Below are 25,312 nucleotides of genomic sequence, written 5' to 3' on the forward strand. Positions count from 1 at the left end.
CCACTGTGCTACCGTGCCGCCCCTGTTATTCAATTATGTTACTCAATTATCTGCTGCCTTTGATGTTAAAATTTATAAAAGCTAATGTTTCTTTTCCCAAGACAATCTTCTGATGAGTCAGAAAATGGTAACCCAATAACAACCTTCATTTAAATAGCACCTTTAATTTAGCCAAACATCTCGAGGAGCTGACCACAGCTTTATTAAAGTTTATTTAAAGTTTATTTATTAGGGTCATAAGTAGGCTTACATTAACAGTGCAATGAAATTACTGTGAAAATCCCCTAGTTGCCACACTCTGACGCCTGTTCGGGTACACTGAGGGAGAATTTAGCATAGCCAATGCACCTAACCAGCACGTCTTTCAGACTGTGGGAGGAAATCGGAGGAAACCCACGCAGACACGGGGAGAATGTGCAGACTCCACACAGGCAGTGACCCAAGCTGGGAATCGAACCCAGTTCCCTGGCGTTGTGAGGCAGCAGTGCTAACCACTGTGCCACCCATTATTAAAGTATCTTTGATTTGATTTATTGTCACATGTATTTACAGTGAAAAGTATTGTTTCTTGTGCACTATATAAAGCATACCGTTCATAGAGAAGGAAACGAGAGAGTGCAGAATAGTGTTACAGCCATAGCTAGGGTGTCGAGAAAGATCAACTTCATGCAAGGTAAGTCCATTCAAAAGTCTGATGGCAGCAGGGAAGAACCTGTTCTTGAGTCGGTTGGTACTTGACCTCAGACTTTTGTATCTTTTTCCCGACAGAAGGTGGTGGAAGAGAGAATGTCCAGGGTGTGTGGGGTCCTTAATTATGCTGGCTGCTTTGCTGAGGCAGCGGGAAGTGTAGACAGAGTCAATGGATGAGAGGCTGGTTTGCCTGATGGACTGGGCTTCATTCACGACCTTTTGTAGTTTCTGAGGCACATAACAGTTTGATTAGCATAGGTGGCCAAAAGTGTGGTCAAAGAGGTAGACCTGAAAGAATGCTCCCACGCTGACCTCCCTGTCCTTGACCTGCCTCAGAGTTCCAATGAAGATTAATGAAAGCTCAATGAACAGCACCTCATCGTTCAACTCGGGTCTTCTGAAGAAGAATCCAGGGGCTGTATTCTTCCACATGATTCGAGCGTCACTGGATAGATCTAGATCAGCATTTATTATCCAACCCTAATTGCCTTAGAGACAGTGGGTGGTGAGTCGTCTTCCTGGCGCGATGTAGGTTCATCACATCAGAGTTCCATAACTTTAGGTTCGTTTCTTTGCCTTTGCTTTTTATGCACTTTCGTTCTTTTCCTCATTCCTTCCTTCACTGCATTCAGTTGGTTGCTATCCAGCCATTGCCAACAAGAATAAAACTTGTGCCATAGAATCCCCACAATGCAGAAGGTGACCATTAGGCCCATCAAGTCTGCACCTACTCTCCAAAAGAGCATCTCACCCAGGCCCAACCCCCATCTTATTCCTGTAACCCATGCATGTACCATGGCCAATCCACCTAGCCTACGTATCTTAGGCCACTAAGGAGCAATTTAGCACGGCCAATCCACCTAAACTGCACATCTTTGGAGTGTGGGAGAAAACCAGAGCACCCGGAGGAAACCCACGCAGACATGGGGAGAACGTGCAGACTCCACACAGTCACCCAAGGCCAGAATCAAACCCGGGTCCCTGGCGCTGTGAAGCTTGAAGTTAAAAGTTTATTGATTAGTGTCACAAGTAGACTTACATTAACACCACAATGAAATTACTGTGAGAATCCCCTTAGGCACCGTACCACATCTATTTAACCCGTTTCAGACTGTGCTGTCTTTCAGTCAGAGTGATTCACTAAGTTCCATGCCCCCATCTTCCCCCATTGCCCTGTTAATCTTTCAAAGCAGATAATGACTGAAATTCACCAGGGTGAGACAACAAACTCCTCACACCATTGGCTCCTTCACCAATTACCTTACATCACTGTCCGGTGGTCCTCAATCCAACAAGGATAGAAGTTTATTCCTTTCATGACTCAGTATTATCCCTCTGACAGTGCAGCACTCCCTCAGCACTGACCCTCTGACAGTGCAGCACTCCCTCAGCACTGACTCTCTGACAGTGCAGCACTTTCTCTACACCCTAGCTATGACTGTAACACTACATTCTGCACTCTCTCCTTCTCTATGAACGGTATGCTTTGTCTATATAGTATGCAAGAAACAATACTTTTCACTGTATGCTAACACGTGACAATAATAAATCAAATCAAATCTTTATTGCAAAGATGTTGGAGTGATTCACTAAGTTCCATGCCCCCATCTTCCTCCATTGCCCTGTTAATCTTTCAAAGCAGATATTGACTTAACATCACCAGGGTGAGACAACAAACTCCTCACACCATTGGCTCCTTCACCAATTACCTTACATCAGTGTCCGGTGGTCCTCAATCCAACAAGGATAGAAGTTTATTCCTTTCATGACTTTGAATTCTTCCATCAGATCTCCTCCCAACCTGCCCTGCAGTACTGAGGGAGTGCCGCACGTGTCAGAGAGTCAGTACTGACCCTCTGACAGTGCAACACTCCCTCAGCACTGGCCCTCTGACAGTGCAGCACTCCCTCAGCACTGACCCTCTGACAGTGCAGCACTCCCTCAGTACTGACCCTCTGACAGTGCGGCACTCCCTCAGCACTGAACCTCTGACAGTGCAACACTCCCTCAGCACTGACCCTCTGACAGTGCAGCACTCCCTCAGTACTGACCCTCTGACAGTGCGGCACTCCCTCAGCACTGAACCTCTGACAGTGCAGCACTCCCTCAGCACTGACCCTCTGACAGTGCGGCACTCCCTCAGTATTATCCCACTGACAGTGCGGCACTCCCTCAGCACTGAGCCTCTGACAGTGCGGCACTCCCTCAGTATTATCCCGCTGACAGTGCAGCACTCTCTCAGCACTGAGCCTCTGATAGTGCGGCTCTCCCTCAGTATTATCCTGCTGACAGTGCAGCACTCCCTCAGCACTGACCCTCTGACAGTGCAGCACTCCCTCAGCACTGACCCTCTGACAGTGCGGCACTCTCTCAGCACTGAGCCTCTGATAGTGCGGCTCTCCCTCAGTATTATCCTGCTGACAGTGCAGCACTCCCTCAGCACTGACCTTCTGACAGTGCGGCACTCCCTCAGCACTGACCCTCTGACAGTGCGGCACTCCCTCAGCACTGAGCCTCTGACAGTGCGGCACTCCCTCAGTATTATCCCGCTGACAGTGCAGCACTCCCTCAGCACTGAACCTCTGACAGTGCAGCACTTCCTCAGCAATGACTCTCTGACAATGCAGCACTTTCTCTACATCCTAGCTATGACTGTAACACTACATTCTGCACTCTCTCCTTTCCTTCTCTATGAACGGTATGCTTTGTCTATATAGTATGCAAGAAACAATACTTTTCACTGTATGCTAATACATGTGACAATAATAAATCAAATCAAATCTTTATTGCAAAGATGTTGGAGTGAGGAAGCTTGCTGCAATTAGAGAGCTTGGGTAGGACCTGATTCACTCCCTCCACAACTGATGCACTGTGACAGCCGTGTGTACGCCATCTACAAGGTGCACTGCAGGAACTCACCAAGGCTCCTTCAACAAATCTTCAAATCTGCCACCTTGACCACCTAGAAGGACAAGGGCAGCAGATACATGTGCCCACCACCACTTGAAAGTCGCTCTGGTGGGCAACAAATGCTGGCCTAGCCCATGACACCCAAATCCTGCGGAAAAAATTTAAAAATGTACTGTGTACAGTTTTGATCCCCTTACCTAAAGGAGGATATACTTTGAGGGAGTGGAGCATAGGGTCACTAGACTAAGTCCGGTGAAATTTGGGGTGTTCTATGAGACAAAATTGAGAATGGGTCTACATGCTCTGGTGTTTAGAAGGATCTGAGGGATTTCATTCAAATGTATAAAATCTGAGAAAGTTTGACAGGATAGATGCTGAGAGGCAGGTCCTAATGGGCACAGTACGACATGACAAAAATCCTTCCACCCTGGTTGAAGGTGCTGCTGCTTCACAGCGCCAGGGACCTGGGTTCGATTCCCGGCTTGGGTCACTGTCTGTGCGGAGTTTGCACATTCTCCCCGTGTCTGCGTGGGTTTCCTCTGGGTGCTCCGTTTCCTCCCACACTCCTAAGATGTGCAGGTTAGGTGGATTGGCCATGCTAAATTGCCCCTTTGTGTCAGGCGGACTAGCTAGGGTAAACGTTTGGGGTTATGAGGATAGGACCTGGGTGGGATTGTGGTCAGTGCAGACTCGATGGGCCAAATGGCCTCCCTCTGCACTGTAGGATTCTTTGATTCTATCTGGTTCACTAATGTCTTTTCGTGAAGGAAATCTGCCATCCTTACCTGGTTTGGCCCACGTGACTCCAGAGCCACAGCAACGTCTCAACAGTCCTCAGGCAACTAGGGATGGGCAATAAATACTGGCCCAGCCAATGATGCCCATGTCCCACAAATGAATAAAAAAGGTCCAGTCTATCTGAGCTCTATTCTAAGCACCAGATCAAGGAAACGGAGGGAATAGAGAAAGCATCAAGATGTAAATAAAATAAGGAGTCTCTCTTTTAAGTCAGGGATGAGAGGGAATTTCAGAGGGTTTGGAATTCTCATCTCTAATGAGCTGTGCAGGCTGGGTCACTGAATATATTCAAGGTGGAGTTAAATAGAATATTGATTGACAAGATCAATGGGGGACAGACAGGAAAGTGCAGTTACAACCACAATCAGATCAGCCATGATCTTATTGACTGGTGGAGCAGGTTCGATGGGCCGAATGGCCTATTCCTGCTCGTCATTCTCATAATCTTATATTCCCTTGAGAACTGGAGCTTGGGGGGTGTTCAGATAGAGGTGATTAAAATAAAGGAATTGATATGTAGATGCAGTGAAACTATTTCATCTGATTGGAGAGTCAAGAACAGGAATAAAAAAGGAACAAAGGACAGTGCATCACAGAAGCAGGCCCTTCAGCCCAACAAGCCTGCGCCAACACCACTTCTTTCTAAACTGAAGACCTCTTGCCTGTACGCGGTCCGTATCCCTCTATCCACTGCCTATTCATGTCTCTGTCAAGATGCCTCTTAAACGTTGCTATTGTATCTGCTTCTACTGCCTTCTCTGGCAACGCATTCCAGGCACGTACCATCCTCACGAAGATAATTTAAAAATTAGTAGACTGTTGAGATTTGATATCAGGATGCAATTTTCCACATACAGTTGTGAATATTTTGAACTCTTTTCCCCAGAGGCAGCTATGGTAGCACAGTGAATAAGGAATCCAGAAGCCTGAATTAGTTATATGGCAACGTGAGTTCAAATTCCACCACAGCTGTTAATAAATTCGAATTCAGACAGTTACATAGATCCGGATTAAAAAGCTAGTCTCAGTAATGGCGACCACAAACTATTAGATATAAAAATCCAGCTGTCCCACTTCAAGGAAGGAAACTTGCCATTCTTACTTGGTCTGGCCTTGCTGCGATGGGAGAGCTGCAGTAATGTAACTGACTCATAAATACCCTGTACTTCACCAGCGTGAGGCAACAAACTCCTCACACCATTGCCTCCTTGACCAATTACCTTACATCAGTGTCCGGTGGTCCTCAGTTCAACAAGGAAAGAAGTTTATTCCTTTCGTGACTTTGAATTCCACTATCAGATCTCCTCCCAACCTGCCCTGCAGTGCTGAGGGAGTGCCACACTGTCAGAGGGTCAATACTGAGGGAGCGCCGCACTGTCAGAGGGTCAGTGCTGAGGGAGTGCCGCACTGTCAGAGGGTCAGTACTGAGGGAGTGCCGCACTGTCAGAGGGTCAATACTGAGGGAGCGCTGCACTGTCAGAGGGTCAGTGCTGAGGGAGTGCCGCACTGTCAGAGGGTCAGTGCTGAGGGAGTGCCGCACTGTCAAAGGGTCAGTACTGAGGGAGTGCCGCACTGTCAGAGGGTCAATACTGAGGGAGCGCCGCACTGTCAGAGGGTCAGTGCTGAGGGAGTGCCGCACTGTCAGAGGGTCAGTGCTGAGGGAATGGTGCACTGTCAGAGGGTCAGTGCTGAGGGAGCGCCGCACTGTCAGAGGGTCAGTGCTGAGGGAGTGCCACACTGTCAGAGGGTCAATACTGAGGGAGCGCCGCACTGTCAGAGGGTCAGTGCTGAGGGAGTGCCGCACTGTCAGAGGGTCAGTGCTGAGGGAATGTTGCACTGTCAGAGGGTCAGTGCTGAGGGAGTGCCCAACAAGCCACTCCATTTTCATCAAACCACACCCAAATAAAAGTACAAGAATAAAATCAGACGACTGTCCAGCATCAATCAAGCCGTGGGATTCAGACAAATGGAATGATGGTCCAAGGCCAGTGGGACAAGTAAAGAAACAGAAGTTGTGTCTGGAGGAGGTGGAATAGTGGAATCAACACAAACTACTCGACTCAGCATCGAGCCTAAAGATCTCATGTTAGTATTTGTTTCATTTGTTTTAAACAGCCACTAATGAAGTTGTGGTTATTTCCATCTTCTGTAGTCCCATCTGCTGTGCTTGTCCCATCACCACCTTTTTAATCACAAAATCTCCCCATCATACACCTTCCATCTTACTCTTTCCTCATCCCTTCCTCCTCCACCTATTCCTTGCCTCTGTACTTGCTTAAAAGCGGTTAATCTCTGACATGTTCCAGTTCTGACGAAAATATCATCGATCTGAAAGGTAAACCCGATTTGTCCCTCCACAGATGCTGCAGGAGATACCTCATCACCCAGAGCTCTGAATGTGGAACCCGCTTTCACAGGGAGTAGCTGAGGTGAATACTATAGGTGCCTTAGGTTTGTGTTGGCAGCTTTCTATCCACCAGAGTGCAGGGACTCACAACAAACAATTCATTTTGGTGCACCTTTACTGATGGCTGTGAAGGATAACCCTTGAGAGGCAGGTTCTGAAATGAAGCTGCCATGTGATGTCATGGATTGCTATTTTCAGCATTGGTGCCTCTCCAGAGTCACACATTAAAAGAAGCCCTTCAGCCCATCGTGTCTGTGCCGGCCAGCACGGTGGCACAGTGATTAGCACTGCTGCTTCACAGCATCAGGGACCAGAGTTCAATTCCCGGCTTGGGTCACTGTGTGGAATCTGCATGTTCTCCGTGTCTGCGTGGGTTTCCTCCGGGTGCTCCTGTTTCCTCCCACAGTCCAAAAGACGTGCTGGTTAGGTGCATTGTCCGTGCTAAATTCTCCCTCAATGTACCCGAACAGGTGCCGGAGTGTGGCGACTAGGGGAATTTCACAGTAACTTCATTGCAGTGTTAATGTGAGCCTTACTTGTGATTAATAAATAAACTTTAAACTTTACTTTAAAATTCTAAGGTTGTTACCAAGCTGCTGTAGCCACTGGTCATTGTGGTGGTATACGACCCCTCAGAGGAGGTTTTGCCATCTCCCTCTTTTGCCAGCTAGTGACTCCCAGATGTGATAATCAACGTTTAGGGCCTTCCTGTCATGCTTGAAGAATTTTTGATGTGGAATTTGGGCTCCGCGCTGGTTGACTGGCTCTGACGGCCTCACTATATCGAAATTCCTTGCCTATGCAACAGTCTTCCATCCTGAGGATGTGCCCAAGACAACGCAGCCGCCACGGTTTGAGTGTTTATAAACCTGGGAGCTGTGCCTTGGAGAGGATTGTTGCGTTGATGATTCTGCGCTGTCAGGATGTGCCACAGATGGAAATTGCTGAGTTTTTTTTCTTGATAGCTGTTAAATTGTCCAGGTTTCACAGCCATACAGCGAGCTACTGAGAACACAGACCTTATAAACCATCAGCTTGGTAGGAAGAGCCAGCCAAAGCTTTCCCTACGCGCACCAAGTGACAGATTGTCTGTCGCCGGGGGTTCGCCAGCCACTTCCAGCCGTGTATTCTCGAGTGTAATCAGGGTCTGAGGGGCAACAGCTGGTCCCGTGACCACCAATTTCTTGACAGTCAGGGAAAACAAGTTACAGGCATGGGAAAGACAGTCCTTGGGTCCTTGTGCAGTACCATCAGCATTAATGAATCCTCACATCAGGACACTACAATGGTTTTGACTTGGCTTTCAGTCTTGATAGATTGCAGAACTTGCCCATTGACCAAATCTGTCAGCAGACCTCTTCCACATTTACAGGGAAGGCAAAAGTTCGGGCACATGGAGAAGAACAGACTGGGGCTAGGACACAGCCTCACTTGAAGGGGAAGCTAACCACACAAGGGAGAAAGAAAAAGAAGCATATCTTCATTAAGTGAGATGCAGCAATGTGGGAGGAGATTGATGTGGAGCATAACAGCACAGACCCAATCAAATCAAATTTCACTTTCTGCACTGTGCTTTGATCATCTCTCCTTTTTTTTTGGCTAATGTCCATATTTCCATTGTACTCCCGAGAAGCCCAACAGGACTATTTTTTCACATTAAAGGGTTTGAATAAACTGCTATATTTCTCAAACCAATGAAACCAAAAGTCTGAGGTCACGTACCAACCAACTCAAGAACAGCTTCTTCCCTGCTGCTGTCAAGATTTTTGAATGGACTTACCTCGCATTAAGTTGATCTTCCTCTACACCCTAGCTATGACTGTAACACTACATTCTGCACTCTCCTTCCCTACGTACGGTATGCTTTGTATAGCGTGCAAGAAGCAATACTTTTCACTGTATACTAAGACATGTGACAATAATAAATCAAATCAAAATGGCCTCAGTCGCTCTGACTTAGAGCTTGATGACAAGGCAGGTTGTACCTTGCATGGAGGCAACACAGTAGATGAGCTGAATGGCCTATCCTCATTCCAAAACCTGCACTCAAGGAAATGAGAGTAGTTCACAGCGACACAGCTTCAGAAAAAGTATTTGTTTTATTATTACCTTTAGCCTGGAGAGAGAGGGGTTGTGGTAGAGGGAAGGTTTCTCATTATAACACTTACGGGAGTTTAAATACCATAAATCTCAAGTTTAATCCCCTCTTTGATCCGCTCGGAGGGTTGGGGGGGGCGGGGGGGGGAGCAATGTCTTAACTAATGTCCAGTCCTGCCCAAGCGTCAGCTTCCGGAAGCGCACCAATATTCAGGGCTGGGATGTAACGAACATATAAAATAAATTCCTTTTTTTTTTGTTTTTTTTCCCCCACAGCTCTCTGCGCTGAGAGAGGCTGGGTATTCTAAAAATCTAGTGTCACAAAAAGACAGCAGCTACATTGCTGACCGAGACAGGACAGGACAGGAGGTCTCTGCAGTCCAGCAGTTAAGTACACAGGAAACCAACGCCATTAGCAGCCTGCAAACCTAAACATCACCAATTCTGCAGCTGGTCTGTCATTCCTATTTTTGCACTGAACCGAACAAAAATAAATGTGTTAAGGACCCACGAACGATTGGGGCTCCGTCTCTTGCCCACCACCTGCCTCCTGGCTCCCTCCAGGAAATGCGCAGACAAGGAGGAGGTGGTGGTGGGTGGGTGGGGTGGAGGGGGGGGGGGGGGGGGGGGTGGTGTGTGACAGCGTGGCAGGGCCCTCGGTGCATCAGATAACATCAAGAGCCAAGGGTCGAGCGTCAAGGCTGTGCTCCAGCTGCGGCGGGGACGGGCGGTCCCAAGGTGTTGGGTGAAGACATGACTGGCGATCCGGCGAGTGGGCCCAAGGGCTGAGACGTGGGCATCGAGATTATACCTGCAGCAAGGGAGCCAGGGAGAGGGGGTGGCAGAACAAACAGAAAAAGACAGCCAGGTTAGGCATCAGAGTCACAGTGCAGCTCCCCCACCCTGAAGAAACCGAGTACCTCAGCTGTCACAACCCAGTCGTGGAGCTCTGCCAACCTAATCAAAATTGACATTAAATTTAAAACGCAGAAACAGGCTGCCAGGCCACATGAACATGGTAGCACTCTCGCCTCGGAGTCCAGAGGTTCAAAGGCTTAGGTTTATTTTTTCACGGCCACCACACAGCAGGATCAATGCCATAAGAAAATTCAACCTAGCAGGAGGGCTGCGGTGATACCAGTAAAACTAGTGAGAAGATGGAGGTAATACTGGTGTCACAGAACCCTGAGACTCCAAAAGCCTGTGCTGCCAAATAAACCTGTTGGACTTTAACCTGATGTTGTGAGACTTCTTACTGTGTTTACCCCAATCCAACGCCGGCATCTCCATATCATGGTCACAGAATCAATACAGTGCACGAGGCCACCGGTTGGCCCACTGTGTCTGTACTGGCTCTCTGAATGAGCATTTCACTTAGTGTCATTCTCCTGCCTTTCCTCATAACCCTGCACACATTTAACTCCCTTTTGAAAGCCGCGATTGAACCTGCCTCCAGCACATGCTCCGTGCATTCCAGATGCTAACTGCTCGCTGTGTGAAAGTTTTATTTCCTCACGTCATTTTTGCTTCTTTTTAAACCAATTACAATGATCGGCTTGTTTTCCATTCTTCTGCCAATGGGAACAGTTTCTCCCAGTCCATTCTGTCCATGATTTTGAACACCTCTATCAAATCTCCTCTGAGCCTCCTCTTCTCCAACAAAGAGAGTCCCAGCTTCGCCAATCTATCTTCATAAAGGGTTTCTCATCCCTGGGACCATATCTGCACCCTCTCCAGTGCCTACACATCCTTCCTAAAGTGCGGTGCCCAGAACTGTACACAATATTCCAGCTGAGGTCTAACTTGTGTCTTATACAAGTTCATTGTAACCTCCTTGTTCATGTACTCTATGGCCTAATAATAAAGTCTAGGATACTGTATGCTTTAACTGCTCTCCCCACCTGTCCTGCCACCTTCAATGATTTATGCACACATACACCAAAGTCCCTCTGCCCCGAGTTAACAGGAAGCAGAGAGTAGACATAAATGGGTCATTTTCAGATTGCCAAGATGTAACGAGTGATGTGCCACAGGGATCAGTGCTGGGATCTCTGCTGTTTATAATTTATATAAATGACTCTCATTGTTCAGCCAGAGTGAGACAGAGGAGAGATTTATTGCAGGAGTGCTGAGGTAAGAGATCTACTTTTAAAATACTTTTAATTTAAAAATAATACTTTTAGTTTAGTTTAAAGTACTTTTTCACGGGTGTTTTTTAAAAAAAAAACTTTGAACTCTAACCCGGAAGTAGGACGCTGGGGGTTGTGGGAAGGGTCTAAATTTTTCTTCAGCACGCGCGAGGTATATAAGTAGGCCGCACTATTAGGCGGGCAGCGGAGTGAGCGGGGAGCAGAGTGGGGGCTGACGGGCTTCGGCGTAGACAGGCAGAGGTGGGGTAGGTTTAGACAGTTTTTCCTGTGTCATTGGAAGAAAGGGGGAATTATGAGAGTGAGGCCAGTTTGTTGTTCTCAGTGTCGGATGTGGGAGGTCCTGGAGTCAGCTAGCCTCCCGGACGTCCATATCTGCGGCGGGTGCGTTGAGCTACAGCTCCTAAGGGACCACGTTAGGGAACTGGAGCTGCAGCTCAATAACCTTCGTCTGGTTAGGGAGAATGAGGAGGTGATAGATAGGAGTTACAGGCAGGTGGTCACACGGGGGCCACGGGAGACGGACAAGTGGGTCACGGTTAGGAAGGGGAAAGGTCAGGTACTAGAGAGTACCCCAGTGGCTGTGTCCCTTAAAACTAAGTACTCCTGTTTGAGTGCTGTTGAGGGGAACAGCCTATCTGGGGGAAGCAATAGTGGTCGTGCCTCTGGAGCAGAGTCCGGCCCGGCAGCTCAGAAGGGGAGGGAAAGGGAGGATGAGCAAACTAACCGCCACACCAAGGTACAGGGAGCCGTCCAAGTGGGGGGAGAAACAAGAAATGTAGTAGAAATTGGGGACAGTACACTTTTGGATGCTGTTGGGGGGGGGGGGGGGGAGGAGACTTAGCAGGGGTAAGCCATAGTGTACAGGTCACTGACTCAGAGTCTGTCCTTGTGGCTCAGAAGGGAAGGGGGGAGTGTAGAGGATTAGTCACTGGGGACGGATAGGAGATTCTGCGGGAACGAGAGAGACTTGCGGTTGGTGTGTTGCCTCCCAGGAGCCAGAGTCCACGATGTCTCGGATCGTGTTTTTGAAACCCTTAAGGGGGAGGGGGACCAGCCTCAAGTTGTGGTTCACATAGGCACTCAAGACATAGGTAGGAAAAGGGGTGGGGATGTAAGGCAGAAATTCAGGGAGTTAGGGTGGAAGCTTAGGGCTAGAACAAAGTTGTTATCTCTGGTTTGTTACCCGTGCCACGTGATAGTGAGGAGAGGAATAGGGAAAGAGAGCAGTTGAACACGTGGTTACAGGGATGGTGCAGGAGGGAGGGTTTCAGATACCTAGACAATTAGGGCTCTTTCTGGGGTAGGTGGGACCTCTACAAACAGGATGGCCTGCACCTGAATCAGAGGGGTACCAATATCTTGGGGGGGAAATTTGCTAATGCTCTTCGGGAGGGTTTAAACTAATTCAGCAGGGGGGTGGGTACCTGAATTGTAGCTCCGGTGTGCAGGAGGTTGAAAGTAGTGAGGTCATGGATGAGGTTTCAGAGTCGCAGGAGTGTACTGACAGGCAGGAAGGTGGTTTGAAGTGTGTATACTTCAACGCCAGGAGCATCCGGAATAAGGTGAGTGAACTTGCAGCATGGGTTAGTACCTGGGATTTCGATGTTGTGGCCATCTCGGAGACATGGATAGAGCAGGGACAGGAATGGTTGTTGCAGGTTCCAGGGTTTAGATGTTTCAGTAAGTGCAGGGAAGGTGGTAAAAGAGGGGGAGGTGTGGCATTGTTAGTCAAGGACAGTATTACGGTGGCAGAAAGGACTTTTGAGGAAGACTCGTCTACTGAGGTAGTTTGGGCTGAGGTTAGAAACAGGAAAGGAGAGGTCACCCTGTTGGGAGTTTTTTTACAGACCTCCGAAAAGTTCCAGAGATGTAGAGGAAAAGATTGCAAAGATGATTCTGGATAGGAGCGAAAGTAACAGGGTAGTTGTACTGGGGGACTTTAACTTTACAAATATTCACTGGAAAAGCTATAGTTCGAGTACTTTGGAGGGGTCGGTTTTTATCCAATGCGTGCAGGAAGGCTTCCTGACACAGTATGTAGATAGACCAACAAGAGGCGAGGCCACATTGGATTTGGTACTGGGTAATGAACCAGGCCAGGTGTTAGATTTGGAGGTAGGTGAGCACTTTGGTGACAATGACCACAATTCGATTACTTTTACCTTAGCTATGGAAAAGGATAGAAATATACCAAAGGGCAAGAGTTATAGCTGGGAAAAAGGAAATTATGATGCGATTAGGCGAGATTTAGCTGGCATAGGTTGGGGAAGGAAACTGCAGGGGATGGGCACAATTGAAATGTGGAACTTGTTCAAGGAACAGCTACTACGCGTCCTTGATAAATATGTACCTGTCAGGCAGGGAGGAAGCAGACGTGTGAGGGAACCGTGTTTTACTAAGGAGGTTGAATCTCTTGTGAAGATGAAGAAGGAGACTTATGTAAAGATGAGACGTGAAGGCTCAGTTAGGGCACTTGAGAGTTACAAGTTAGCCAGGAAGGACCTAAAGAAAGAGTTAAGAAGAGCCAGGAGGGGACATGAGAAGTCTTTGGCAGGTAGGATCAAGGAAAACCCTAAAGCTTTCTATAGGTATGTCAGGAGTAAAAGAATGACTGGGGTAAGATTAGGGCCAGTCAAGGACAGGAGTGGGAAGTTGTGCGTGGAGTCTGAAGAGACAGGAGAGGCACTAAATGAATATTTTTTGTCAGTATTCACACTGGAGAGGGACAGTGTTGTCGAGGGGAGTACTAAGATGCAGGCTGTTGGACTGGATGGGATTGAGGTTCATAGGGAGGAGGTGTTAGCAATTCTGGAAAGGGTAAAAATAGATAAGTCCCCTGAGCCGGATGGGATTTATCCTAGGATTCTCTGGGAGGCGAGGGAGGAGATTGCAGAGCCTTTGGCTTTGATCTTTGGGTCATCATTGTCTACTGGAACTGTGCCAGAAGACTGGAGGATAGCAAATGTTGTCCCCTTGTTCAAGAAGGGGAGTAGGGACAACCCTGGTAATTATAGACCGGTGAGCATTACTTCTGTTGTGGGCAAAGTATTGGAAAGGATTATAAGAGATAGGATTTATAATCACCCTGGAAAGGAATAATTTGATTAGGGATAGTCAGCACAGTTTTGTGAAGGGTAGGTCGTGCCTCACAAACCTTGAGTTCTTTGAGAAGGTGACCAAAGAGGTGGATGAGGGTAAAGCGGTTGATGTGGTGTATATGGATTTCAGAAAAGCGTTTGATAAGGTTCCCCATGGTAAGCTTTCGCAGAAAATACAGACACATGGAATTGAGGGTGATTTAGCGGTTTGGATCAGAAATTGGCTAGCTGTAAGAAGACAGAGGGTGGTGGTTGATGGGAAATATTCATCCTGGAGTTCAGTTACTAGTGGTGTACCGCAAGGATCTGTTTTAGGGCCACTGCTGTTTGTCATTTTTATTAATGACCTGGATGAGGGCATAGAAGGATGGGTCAGTAAATTTGCGGATGACACTAAAGTCGGTGGAGTTGTAGACAGTGCGGAGGGAAGTGGCAGGTTACAGAGGGACATAGATAAACTGCAGAGCTGGGCTGAGAGGTGGAAAATGGAGTTTAATGCGGAAAAGTGCGAAGTGATTCACTTTGGCAGGAGTAACAAGAATACAGAGTACTGGGCTAATGGTAAGATACTTGGTAGTGTGGATGAACAGAGGGATCTGGGTGTCCATATGCATAGATCCCTGAAAGTTGGCACCCAGGTTGTTAGGGTTGTTAAGAAGGCATACTGTGTGTTAGCTTTTATTGGTAGAGGGATTGAGTTTCGGAGCCAGGAGGTCATTTTGCAACTGTACAAAACTCTGGTGCGGCCGCACTTGGGAGTATTGCGTACAGTTCTGGTCGCCGCATTATAGGAAGGATGTGGAAGTGTTGGAAAGGGTGCAGAGGAGATTTACCAGGATGTTGCCTGGTATGGTGGGAAAATCGTATGAGGAAAGGCTGAGGGGCTTGAGGTTGTTTTTGTTAGAGAGAAGAAGGTTAAGAGGTGACTTAATAGAGGCTTACAAGATGATCAGAGGATTAGATAGGGTGGATAGTGAGAGCCTTTTTCCTCGGATGGTGATGGCTAACACTAGGGGACATAGCTTTAAATTGAGGGGTGAGAGATATAGGACAGGTGTTAGAGGTAGGTTCTTTACTCAGAGAGTAGTAAGGGCGTGGAATGCCCTGCCTGCAGCGGTAGTGGACTCGTCAACATTAAGAGCATTCAAATGGTTATTGGATAAACATATGGATGATATTGGAATAGCGTAGGTTAGATGGGCTTTAGATTGTTTTCACTGGTCGGCGCAACATTGAGGGCCGAAGGGCCTGTACTGCGCTGTAATGTTCTATGTTCTATGAAAGGATCAAAAAGATTATTAGCAAATTTGCTGATGACACAAAAATAGAACCATAGAGGAAGTAAGTTGTGAAGCAGACATAAGGCTACGAAAAGATAAAGGGAGGTTAAGGGAGTGAGCAAAGTTCTGGCAAATGGAGTATAATGTGGAGAGGATGATTCCCCTTTTCAGAGAATCTAGAACTAGGGGTCACTGTTCAAAAATAAGAGATCGCCCATTTTAAACGGAGATGAGGAGGAATGCTTTCACTCCGAGGATCGTGAGTCATAAAGGTTTACAGCATGGAAACAGGCCCTTCGGCCCAACTTGTCCATGCCACTCTTTTTTTTTAACCACTACGCTAGTCTGAGTTTCCCGCATTTGGCCCATATCCCTCTATACCCATCTTACCCATATAGGAGTTTTAGGAACTCCCTTCAAAAGGTGGCAGAAGCAGAATCTTTGAATCTTTTTAGGCAGAGATGGATAGATTCTGGTAAGCAAGGGGCTGGAAGGTTATTGGGGGTAGACGGGGAGCAGATTTGAAGTTACCATCAGATCAGCCACGATTTTAATAAATGGCAGAACAAGCTCAAGGGGCTGAATGGCCTTTCCCTTGTTCATGCGATTCTGACAGCATTAGCTGTGACCTTTTAACAAACAAACTACCTCAAAGGAAGCAGCTGCCGCAACATGCTTTTCTTATCTTTGTTGTTTCATGGGTTGCTCAATGTTTGCCATTTTAGAGTCAGGCCAGTTAAGAGTCAACCACATTGCTGTGGAGTCTCATGTGGGCGAGAGCAGGTAAGGACGGCAGATTTCCTTCCCTAGAAGACATCAGTGATAGTTTCATGGTCACCATTACTGAGACTAGTTTTATATTCCAGATTTATGAAATGAATACAAATTTCACCAGTTGCCCTGGTGGGATCTGAACCCAGTAAGAAGTTTAACAACACCAACACCCTTAAGGCTCCGAAAGCTTGTGGCTTTTGCTACCAAATAAACCTGTTGGACTTTAACCTGGTGTTGTTAAACTTCTTACTGTGTTTACCCCAGTCCAACGCCGGCATCTCCACATCGGGATCTGAACCCACAGGCCCAGACCTTTGGCTGCTGGATTGCTAGCCCATCGACATAACCACTACACCGCCATCTCCCCCAGCTCGACGTGGCTGGAACAGGAGTGAGGGCTTCAGATTTCGGGAGCATTGGGTCCATTTTGTGGGGAATAACGAGACCTGGACCAGCCAAACAGCAAGCATCTCAACAGGACCAGGAGCAACAGGAACAAAGGAACAGGGGAGGGTCATTCAGCAATCGAGCCTGCTCTGCCATTTAATTAGCACATGGCTGACCGTCTACCTCAACACCACATTCCTGCATCTACCTCAATGTCCCTTTCGCATGCAATCTCCATATGCCATGATGTTAATCATCTCGAAGAACCTCTGTTGAGTTTGGTCTTGAACACGAATACCGTGGCAGACACGGTTTACTGTGTTGTTAGAAATCATAGAAACCCTACAGTGCAGAAGGAGGCCATTCGGCCCATCGAGTCTGCACTGACCACAATCCCACCCAGGCCCTACCCCCACATATTTACCCGCTAATCCCGCTAACCTACGCATCTCAGGACTCTAAGGGGCAATTTTTAACCTGGCCAATCAACCTAACCCGCACATCTTTGGACTGTGGGAGGAAACCGGAGCACCCGGAGGAAACCCACGCAGACATGAGGAGAATGTGCAAACTCCACACAGACAGTGACCCAAGCCGGGAATCGAACCCGGGACCCTGGAGCTGTGAAGCAGCAGTGCTAACTACCGTGCCGCCCGTTAGGGAGGGTTAAAACCAGCTTGGCAGGGGAATAGGAACCTCAGCATCTGTTCAGAAGGGGGAGAAGGAAAGCTGGAAATGGAAAATAGAAACGAGTAAACGAAGAAGGTCAAGAAATTCAAAGGAAGGAACAAAGATATAGAACAGAAGAAGAGTTATACGGACTCTAAACATTAACTCTGTTCCTCTCTCCACAGACGCTGCCTGACCTGCTGAGTTTTTCCAGCATTTTCTGGTTTTTATTTCAGATTTCCAGCATTGGCAGTCTTCAGCTTTTATCCCAAATAGTCTATTTCACTACCACCACTAGTTTATGATTCTTTATCTTGTGATGGGTGGCAGTAATTCCGACTGAATATTGAAGCTTTTGGTGAATTGCTATCACCAATAACAGATTGTAGCACTCAGTCTGCCTCTTCCCCAGCCCACTGTCCACCTTTGTATTTGGGGATTGAATAGTCTGTGAATCACTCGTGATCCTTAAAAAAAATTATAATCATGAAATGAAACCAGTGTCCACCATGTTAGGAACCTCTGCAGGAAACAACAGAACAAAAAGAGAAATTATACTAGAGATGTGCCCCCTGGACACAATCTTTGGAGGCAGTTAATGACTTTTTACAAGAAGGAACAGGTCAAATATTGCAGTTTTTAAAAAATCTGTGTGTAAAGAGGGATCCAGAGTGCAATCACTGAGACACATGGATGTTAAAAATTCCCTTTTAGTTAAAACCCTGTCCCCCCCTCCCCCTTTCTTTAGGAGAAGCAATTTAATCATAAGGTGAAAGTTACTGAACATATAATCCCTAATAAAGTCTGAACACTGACTCCTGTAGATCCCATTCAACACAATTATGAATCAAACACTTGCTTAGATGCTGAGCTACCCATGTCTGCAGATCCCTGTGTCAGACTCTAGATAGAGATACAGCAGCCTCTGTGAAAGAGTACTTTATTTGTAATTGTGGTGGGATCTGCAGGAGCCAGTGTTTGAACTCTCTGTTAGGGACAGAGGGCGGGATTTTCCAGCCATGCTCGCCCCGAAACCAGAAAATCCCTTCCGAGGTCATCTGACCTTGCCATGGTCTGCTCCTCACCCGCTACGATTCCCGTGGCAGGCGGAACGGGAAAATTCGCCCCAGAGTCTCTGGAGGAATAACTCAGTCCAGTCTGGCCCAGGTGAAGAGAGCCTGCCTAGCCTGACTCACTGGCTTTGCCCCAGCAGTAAGTTCCTGCTTTCCCACTCGCAGTCTCTGCCTCCAAAACCTCATGGGCAAGTTTTTAAAAGTTTATTTGCGAGTGTCACAAGTACATTAACACTGCAATGAAGTTAGTGTGAAAATCCCCTAGTCGCCACACTCCGGCGTTGTTCTGACAGTGCTCGGGTACACTGTGGGAGAATTTAGTATGGTCAATGCACCTAAGCAGCTTGCACACCAATAAGACCATAGACCATAAGACACAGGAGCAGAATTAGGCCACTCGGCCCATCGAGTCTGCTCCGCCATTCAATCATGGTTGATATTTTTCTCATTCCTATTCGCCTGCTTTTTCCCCATAGTCCCTGATCCCCTTATTAATCAAGAACCTATCTCTCTCTGTCTTAAAGACACTCAATGACTTGGCCTCCACAGCCTTCTGCGGCAAAGTGTTCCACAGATTCACCACCCTCTGGCTGAAAGAATTCCTCCTCATCTCTGTTTTAAAGGATCGTCCCTTTAGCCTGAGGTTGTGCCCTCTGGTTCTAGTTTTTCCTACGAGTGGAAACATCCTCTCCATGTCCACTCTATCCAGGCCTCGCAGTATCCTGTAAGTTTGAATAAGATCCCCCCCTCATCCTTCTAAACTCCAACAAGTTCAGACCCAGAGTCCTCAACCGTTCCTCATACGACAAGCTCTGCATTCCAGGGATCATTCTTGTGAACCTCCTCTGGACCCTTTCCAAGGTCAGCACAACCTTTGGAGGCAGTTAATGACTTTTTACAAGAAGGAACAGGTCAAGTATCGCAGTTTTTTAAAGATCTGTGTGTAAAGAGGGAACCAGAGCGCAATCACTGAGACACAGAAACCCATGGATGTTAAAAATTCCCTTTTAGTTAAAACCCTGCCCCCCCCCCCCCCCCCCCCGCCGCCCACCTCTCCCCTTTCTTTAGGAGAAGCAATTTAATGTTTTTAAGGCAAGGATAGATACATTTTTGAACAGTAAAGGAATTAAGGGTTATGGTAAGCGGGCGGGTAAGTGGAGCTGAGTCCACAAAAAGATCAGCCATGATCTTATTGAATGGCGGGGCAGGCTCGAGGGGCCAGATGGCCGACTCCTGCTCCTAATTCTTATGTTTTTAATCACAAGGTGAAAGTTATTGAACACACAATCCCTAATAGAGTCTGAACACTGACTCCTATAGACCCCATTCAACACAATTATAAATCAAACTCCTGCTTAGATGCTGAGATACGTATGTCTGCAGATCCCTGTGTCAGACTCTAGATACACCTCTACACCTCTCACGTTGTAAGGCACACGTTCACCTCAAGTGATGAGCTGTGTTGACACAGGGAATTCCTTCAATTCAGACTGAAACTGGAAACTAGCAAGCGTATTACGAGTGGGTGGATTAATGGGGGGGGGTAAATCTCAGCACAGCTAAAAACCCAGATATCTCAGCAATCCAGGAAAAAAACATCAGGACACCAGGACGTTAGAGGGAACTGTGATGACAGTGTGCCAGAGCTTTATATATATTGGCTTTTTCATGTTTAAAGTTGTTTCATTTTACAGACTGTCGGTATGTCTGGAAGGAATACAGTTCAGATGCTGGGAAAGCAGGATAATTACTCATTTTAGCCATGTAGTGTTTACTTAGGAGAGAGCGAATGGACTTTGGTTCACAAAAAGAAAAAGTCTCTTGTGGTTTCTAATTAAAGGAATGGAAGGTGGGTTTAGATGTAGGGTCATGTGATAATGTAGTTAATGCGAGGAGCTAGGTATGTAGCAGAGACAAAACAGCTTTCAGTTCTGGCTGGGGTTTGTTTCAAGACAGAGGTCTGTAAGCTGCTCCACAAAATCTCTCTGAAAGCTTCAAGGTTGTTTTCTCCCCTTATAGCAAGTATATTTATGGTTGCTAACTATATTTAAAATGGGTTTTGAGTCTTTAAGAAGAATGTTGCGTATTTAGAACTGAAACAGTGATTGGTTAGAAATTAGAATTGTTTATTTTCATGTTTAAATATTGTTCAATGGGTGATAGTTAAGCTGCTTCACTTGGTAGAGTTATGGTTAAACAGTATTATAAAATAAAGTTTGTTTTACTATAAAAGATCCCTAATTTGTCAGCGGAATTATAACTTATCTTCACATTTATGCCAAAATAGAAAAATTGTTGGGGTCTAGTGTGGCTTCCTAATGGAATTTGGGATTCTGATCTGGGGCCCTAACAGAACTAAATGCAATATCTCCAAATTTGCAGATGATACAAAGTTGGGTGGGAGGGTGAGCTGTGAGGAGGTTACAGAGATGCTTCAGCGCAATTTAGACAAGCTGAGTGAGTGGGCAAATGCATGGCAGATGCAGTATAATGTGGATAAACGTGAGGTTACCCACTTTGGTAGCAAAAACAGGAAGGCAGATTACTATCTGAATGGCTGGGGAATGTGCAACGAGACTGGGTGTCCTCGTACACCAGCTGCTGAAAGTAAGCTTGCAGGTGCAGAAGGCAGCAGGCAGTAAAAAAGACAAATGGTATGTTGGCCTTCATAGCGAGAGGATTCGGGTACAGGAGCAGGGATGTCTGATGCAATCATACAGGGTCTTGGTGAGGCCACACCAAGAATATGGTGTGCAGTTTTGGTCTCCTTACCTGAGGAAGGATGTTCTTGCTCTAGAGGGAGTGCAGTGAAGGGTTAGCAGACTGATTCCGGGGATGGCGAGACTGATGAATGAGGAGAGTTTGAGTCGGTTAGGATTGTATTGTTCAGAAGAATGAGGGGGGATCTCATACAAACCTATAAAATTCTAATAGGACCTGACAGAATAGATGCAAGAAGGATGTTTCTGATGGCGGGGGTGTCCAGAACCAGGGGTCACAGTCTGAGGATACAGGGTAGACCATTTAGGACAGAGATGAGGGGAGATTTCTGCACCCAGAGAGTGGACAGCCTATGGAATTTGCTACCACAAAAAGTAGTTGAGGCCAAAACATTGAATGTTTTCAAGAAGCAGTTAGATATAGCACTTTGGGTGAACGGGATCAAAAGATATGGGGGATGGGGGCCTATTCCGGCTCCTATTCTCTATGTTTGTGTTTAATGAAAGCTCAGACCATCCCAACCAAACCAGGACATCTGATTCTCATAGTATCAGTGGGAGAACATGTTAGTGATGGCCATCATTATTCAGTTAGATTAAGAGTTATGAAACAGAATTAAAATAGGCCAGGGGTGAAAAGTCAATTTTACAAAGCTGAGGTGAGGTTTGGCAAAAGTGGACTACAAACAGCTACATGAAGGTAAATCAGTGTCAGACCAGCGGGAAACGTTGAAGGTGGATTTCCTACAAAGGAAGAGGATAACACTCTCAAATCTAAATCCCCCGGATGTCAAAGAGCAAACAGAGTAAAATAAAGTAAAAAAAAGAGAAATTTATGTCAGATACCAAGAGCTCCACACTGCAGAAAGCCTCGAGAAGATTCGAAAATGTGAGGAACTAAAAAGGTAATTAAGAAAGCAAAGAGAGAAAGGGCATGGAGAAAGATGATGAAAATTGGCCATGTGGCTGTTATTGAGGAAGAAAGCCGTGAACTGTAGGAGGATATCAACGGACTGGTGAGATGGATGGAAAAATAGCAAATGGAATTGAATCCGGAGAAGTGTGAGGAGGACAAACAAGACAGGAAATACGCTATAAATAGCAGGATTCTGAAAAAATGAGGAATGGAGGGACCATGGAGTTAATGTCCACAGATCCCCAAAAGTAGCAGAAAGGTAGAGTGCGGTCAAGAAGGCAGACAGGATGCTTGCCTTTATTAGTTGAAACCTAGAGTATAATTCAGGTATATACCAGGAGTGCATAAAACACAAGTTAGATCACAGCTAGAGAACAGTGTACAGTTTGGTCACAACGTTACAAGAAAGATGTGATCACACTCGAGAAGTTATGCAAGCATGTTGCCAGGAGTGGAGAATTTTAGCAATGAGGAATGATTGAATGGGCTGGGGTTGTTTTCTTTGGGAACAGAGCTGACTGAGAGGAGACTGAATTGAAGTACAGTATAACATTTTGAAGGGTTCAGATAGAGTGGACAGATTTTACCTTTCCATTAGCACAGAGATCAATAACCTGGGGTGCGGGGGGGAGGTGGGAAATAGAGGTTTAAAGCAACTGGTAGAAGGATTAGAGGGGAGTTGAGGAGAACCTTTTCACTCAGAGGGTGGTGAGGGTTTGGGACTCATTGCCTGAAAGGATAATAGTGACAGAAACTCTCATCACAGTTAATAAAAAACACTTCAATATGCACTCGAGTTGCTGTAACCTACAGAACTGTGGACCAAGAGATGGAAGATGGGATTAGTCTGGATAGCTCCTCTTTCGCCAGCACAGATAGAATGGGCCAAATGGCCTCTTTCTGCACCATAAATCTTTCCATGTGTCTAAGTCTCCCTCTTGGGTCATCCTGCTTACCTGACATCAAACTGGCAGAGCTGACTGGGGTGCTACTGGAGGACATACTCGCTGTGGAACCCATTCGCACCTGATCTTTCACTACGGGATCTGTGGAGGAGAGTGTTCAAGGTTTAAAATAAACACAATCATTTTCTGTCCACAGGAATACGAGAAGGCTATTTAGCACCTTCACGTTTGCCCCGCCATTTCATTAGATCGTGGGCGATCTTCATCTTAATTCTATTTACCCACCTTGGTTTCGTAACCCTTGGTGAAGCAAAAATCAATCTGACTTTTGAAAACTTTCAATTGATCTCCAGCCTGGGAGAGGGTTCCAGATTTCAACTACACCTTGCCTGGAAATTCTGCAAATGTGGACTGACTTGTATCTTTTTGTGTGATGAGTCTTATGTCACGTGCCTTTTAGGCATGTTTGGTATTGGCTTTTGATAAGCAAAGGGTTAACTGCGGGATTGTGTTCTAATGGGAAACTACTGTTCGACTAGGTAAGGCATCAATGAGGATGTCATGGGATGATTCAGGATAAGATGTTGTATGGAACCAGATACTTATAGAGACAACGGGTAAGAAATTAGAACAATTTAAAATGATTGAGCTTGTCTGTAGAATGTATAAATCAACAATGAAGACAGAGAAATGACTGTGAAATGGTTAGGCCAGCTGCATTGTAGTGAGACTCAGACAACCAACATCAGGCACCTCAAACACTGGAGAAATCTCACCAGCAAGATCCTTCTGCTCCAACAGCAGCGTCCTCCCCCAGGCCGACATACCCAGCATCGAGGCTCGAATCACCCACAGCCAGCTCCTCCGGGAGGGACACACAGTGCACATGCCTGACACCAGACTCCTGAAGCAACTGCGTCGAGGCAGGAGACTCCAAGAGGACAGCGGAAACACTTCAGAAATGTCCTCACAGCGTCCCTGAAGAGATCAAACATCCCCACTGACTCAGAGGAGACAGACCCTGGTTTGTGACTGCCCAAAATGGAGCAGCTTCATTCAGGAAGGCAGCAAACACATCGAGAGGCTTGGTCAGGAAGGTGCAGCGGGGTAAGACTCAAAGCTCCCAACAAACCCCCAACCCAAGCACCTCCTGCCCCATTTGTGGCAAGGCTTGCATATCGCACATTGGACTTATCAGCTATCTCAGAACCCATCAGACCAGAGTGGAAGCAAGTCATCCTTGGTCGCAAAGGACTGTCTAAGAGAAGACTGCATGATGAAAGGCTTAAGTGTACAGAACAATGTTAGCCTATAAAGGTGTCTTTACACTAACATTGTTAATTATAATTCAGGATGAGCAAACGGTCTATTTATTATATTGATTCTGTTACGGACTGACTGCTGCACCTTTTACCAAGTGTGGGAGGAGAAATCCTGGAGATGGCAGCCAGAGAGAGACAAGTCCCATGGATTCCAACCGTTAACTCTGTTTCTCTCTCCAGACACTGCCATACCAGTTGAGACTTTCCAGCACTTTGTTTATACGGAGGGCTCCCTGAGGAGATCCCATGCAAAGCTTCACAGTCTCACAGGAGAAGCAGAATACAAGAGAAGGAAAGAGAAGTCAGTACATGTTGAACTTGCCCAAACTGCATTGGGAAATAAAAACCATGTGCAGTCCATCAACGGCTTAATACATTTCCTATCCATTTGGAATAGCTTGGCTATCTGTCCACTTCTGACCACTCCAACAACATTTGTCCAAAGCCAACATCACTTCCTGACGTCCAAACTGGTCACACATTCAGCAAAAATAAAGACAACTGGAAAATGGATTCCATGGCCGGTTGCAATGAGGACTCATTCAGTTGCCTGATATCCCACTGGCTGTCATCCATGGGATAATGGGCAGCTTCTGAATAAGAAAGTTATGGATTTGAGCCCGAATCCAGAGGCCCAAGCACAAAACCCAGTCTGGTGCTCCCAGGGCAGCACAGAAGGGGTGATACGTGCAGAAGGTGATGGCTTAGTGTAGTGTCACTGAACTGGTAATCCAGAGACTCTGGATAATGCTCTGAGGCAAAAATAGAAAATGCTGCAAACTTTCAGAGGAGGGAGAATTGAGCTAATGGCTCAAGTCTAGATGATGGGCGGATGGTGGCACAGTGGTTAGCACTGCTGCCTCACAGCGCCAGGGACCCGGGTTCAATTCCGGCTTTGGTGACTGTGGGTATTTTGCACATTCTCCCCATGTCCGTGTGGGTTTCCTCCGGGTGCTCCGGTTTCCACCCACAGTCCAAAGGTGAGGTGGATTGGCCATGCTAAATTGCCCCTTAGTGTCCTTAGATGTATAGGTTAGATGGATCAGCCATTGTAAATGTGTGGGGTTACAGGGATTGGGCAGGGGAGAGACTGGATAAGATACTGTCAGAGAATCG

At 46.6% G+C, this 25,312-nt stretch overlaps 1 protein-coding gene across 6 annotated transcripts in view; it reads right to left on the minus strand.

The window, feature by feature from the left end:
* Positions 1 to 8,885: 8,885 nt before the first annotated feature.
* The window catches only part of LOC144504550 (casein kinase II subunit alpha), an 82,824-nt gene continuing 66,397 nt past the window's right edge, over positions 8,886 to 25,312 (minus strand). For 3 of the 6 annotated variants that reach the window (XM_078230039.1, XM_078230047.1, XM_078230058.1), the window contains 2 exons: positions 22,926 to 23,015; positions 8,886 to 9,713 (listed from right to left, as the gene is read on the minus strand). In XM_078230039.1, the coding sequence (XP_078086165.1) occupies positions 9,598 to 9,713; positions 22,926 to 23,015 (206 nt within the window). In that variant the 3' untranslated portion in view covers positions 8,886 to 9,597. The remainder of the gene's footprint in view (positions 9,714 to 22,925; positions 23,016 to 25,312) is intronic. The other 3 variants (XM_078230068.1, XM_078230078.1, XM_078230088.1) reach the window with 1 other exon arrangement.

This window comes from Mustelus asterias, chromosome 2, assembly GCF_964213995.1.
Source record: "Mustelus asterias chromosome 2, sMusAst1.hap1.1, whole genome shotgun sequence".
In the NCBI taxonomy this organism is placed as follows: domain Eukaryota; kingdom Metazoa; phylum Chordata; class Chondrichthyes; order Carcharhiniformes; family Triakidae; genus Mustelus; species Mustelus asterias.